The sequence below is a fragment of the Sinocyclocheilus rhinocerous genome, unplaced genomic scaffold (genome assembly GCF_001515625.1).
Source record: "Sinocyclocheilus rhinocerous isolate Xijiao unplaced genomic scaffold, SAMN03320098_v1.1 scaffold1469, whole genome shotgun sequence".
NCBI lineage: Eukaryota > Metazoa > Chordata > Actinopteri > Cypriniformes > Cyprinidae > Sinocyclocheilus > Sinocyclocheilus rhinocerous.
The window spans coordinates 180,035-181,999 of record NW_015650017.1 but is presented as its reverse complement, the minus strand read 5'-3'; the positions used below and the strand labels follow the sequence as shown (position 1 = coordinate 181,999).

The window sequence follows — 1,965 nt, the reverse complement described above, 5'->3', positions numbered from 1 at the left end:
GTCATTGTACTTGTCTATAGTTTTTTTTTTTTTTTAGTTTCACATTTTCATGTGATCAAATAATGAGTCAAAACCAAAAAATCTCGACTAATATGTTGATTCAAGTGCATTGCATTGTGGGATATGGGTATTAGCATGCAGTAAATGCATGCATGTAAGTATTCAGTAGGTTAAGCATGTTCTTCTGTGTTTGTCAGTACGGTGCGGTGTTTAGGAGGCGTCAGCGGCTCGATGCTGCTGGGAATGACGCGCGACGAGCTCAAGACCGTCTGTCCGGAGGAGGGAGGCCGCGTCTTCTACCAGCTGCAGAACATCAAATCAGCCCTCGCGGTGAGTACATCATCACCCCCATCATCATCATCATCATCATCATCACACTGACCTCAGCTTCACTCTCTCCAGATGGCCAGTGAAGTGAGGCCGATGATCTGAGCCACAACCAGATGCTGAAGAAAATGATGCTAAATAACTAAATACGTATGCTATTTCTGCACTCCGGTTCCGTTTAGACGTTATTTTATAAAACGGTCATAACTTAATATTTTTCAACTAAAACTATATTGTATTTGATCAGCAATTTGAGTGAACGTGAACACATTTCACCATGTTATTCCTGCATTTACATTTTTAAAAAATGAGAAATTCTTTGAAATTTAAAATGACTAAATGAACCAGACCAAAAAAAAAACTATGATGCAAAATGTATTTATATTTTTGTCAATATTGAAGAAAAATTTAATTTGAAAATATCATTGTATGAAATTTATAAGAGATGATTATCAGTATTAACCCAATGAAATGAACGGAATCGAATTAAATTCACAACTCGTGATTGCTCAAGAACAGTCCATATTTATAAAACCTACATATTTATTTCTAACAAAACAACATAAATATTCCTCTGAATGTTCAAAATAAATTCATTTTACTTGCATATGAAAAAAGTGACCAGTGTTTCACGCTGCAATGGTATGTTAATACACGTACATATTCATGTGTTCAGAGCTCGTGCAGATACTGTAAAATGAAATTCCAGGACTTTTTTTAAGCACAACTTTTTTTGATTTTCAAGGACTACACACACACACACACACACACACAGACATATTATTCAGGGCTCTCTAAGGTGCTGGCATACGGAGGGAAGTTCTCTGCCGAGTTCATAGCTGTCTCGAGTTATACAGGGTTAAATGCCACTACCAGCCAATCAGAAATTAGAATGGTGTTGTTTCCGTGTAAATTACGTGATCCCGCTGCAAGCGCGTTCGTTACTAAGCAACATGGATGCAAGCATTTTTTTAGCATTTTGATTTTACGATTCCTGGACGAAATCACTTGCCTGTGGTCAAAGATAGTGAGAGCTGATGCAGAGAGTGTTCTCCATGGCGGGTTTGAACAAACCAAAGCTAGGAACAGTTTGGCTCTGGACACAATGCTATCATTCATAACAGTGAAAATAGCTGGCCTTCAGCCACAGTGCTTTTAGTGGGAGCCCCTAACCCTGTCATCAGGGCATCAAACACAACACAAAACACCTTTCATAAGCTTTAATATGCTTACTCTCTTTCTCACACACACACACACACACACATAGCTTGACACACATGCTCAGGGCAGGTTCTGAAACCCTACTCTATGTGTACAGTATGTGCACTGAGCACTGCTGTTCAGGTGGCTCGTTTGTGGCCAAATGTCTTTTTATTTTTGATACATTTGTGTTTTTGAAATACATTTAAATTATTTAGTTTGAATGAATTTGTCTTTTATCTTATTTACCAATTGCTATCATTTCTATTTGTGCTGGTCAATTATGAACAACAGGTAAAACCTGACCTGCTAGCAACAACTTGAGAGAATTGGGTGGGGCCGAGGGGCCGGTGCTGCAAATATTTGAGTGGCTCCTCCCCTAACAGATGTAATCTCACTCCAAACTTTGATAAAACTTGAGAGCCCTGTATATATATA

At 38.4% G+C, this 1,965-nt stretch overlaps 1 protein-coding gene across 1 annotated transcript in view; it reads left to right on the top strand.

Annotated features, from left to right (window-relative positions):
* LOC107711382 (epidermal growth factor receptor kinase substrate 8-like protein 3) overlaps positions 1-669 on the top strand; it is a 16,844-nt gene extending 16,175 nt beyond the window's left edge. The window contains exons 19-20 of the mRNA XM_016516369.1: positions 198-330; positions 403-669. Of these exons, the coding sequence (XP_016371855.1) occupies positions 198-330; positions 403-432 (163 nt within the window). The 3' untranslated portion in view covers positions 433-669. The remainder of the gene's footprint in view (positions 1-197; positions 331-402) is intronic.
* Positions 670-1,965: the final 1,296 nt, after the last annotated feature.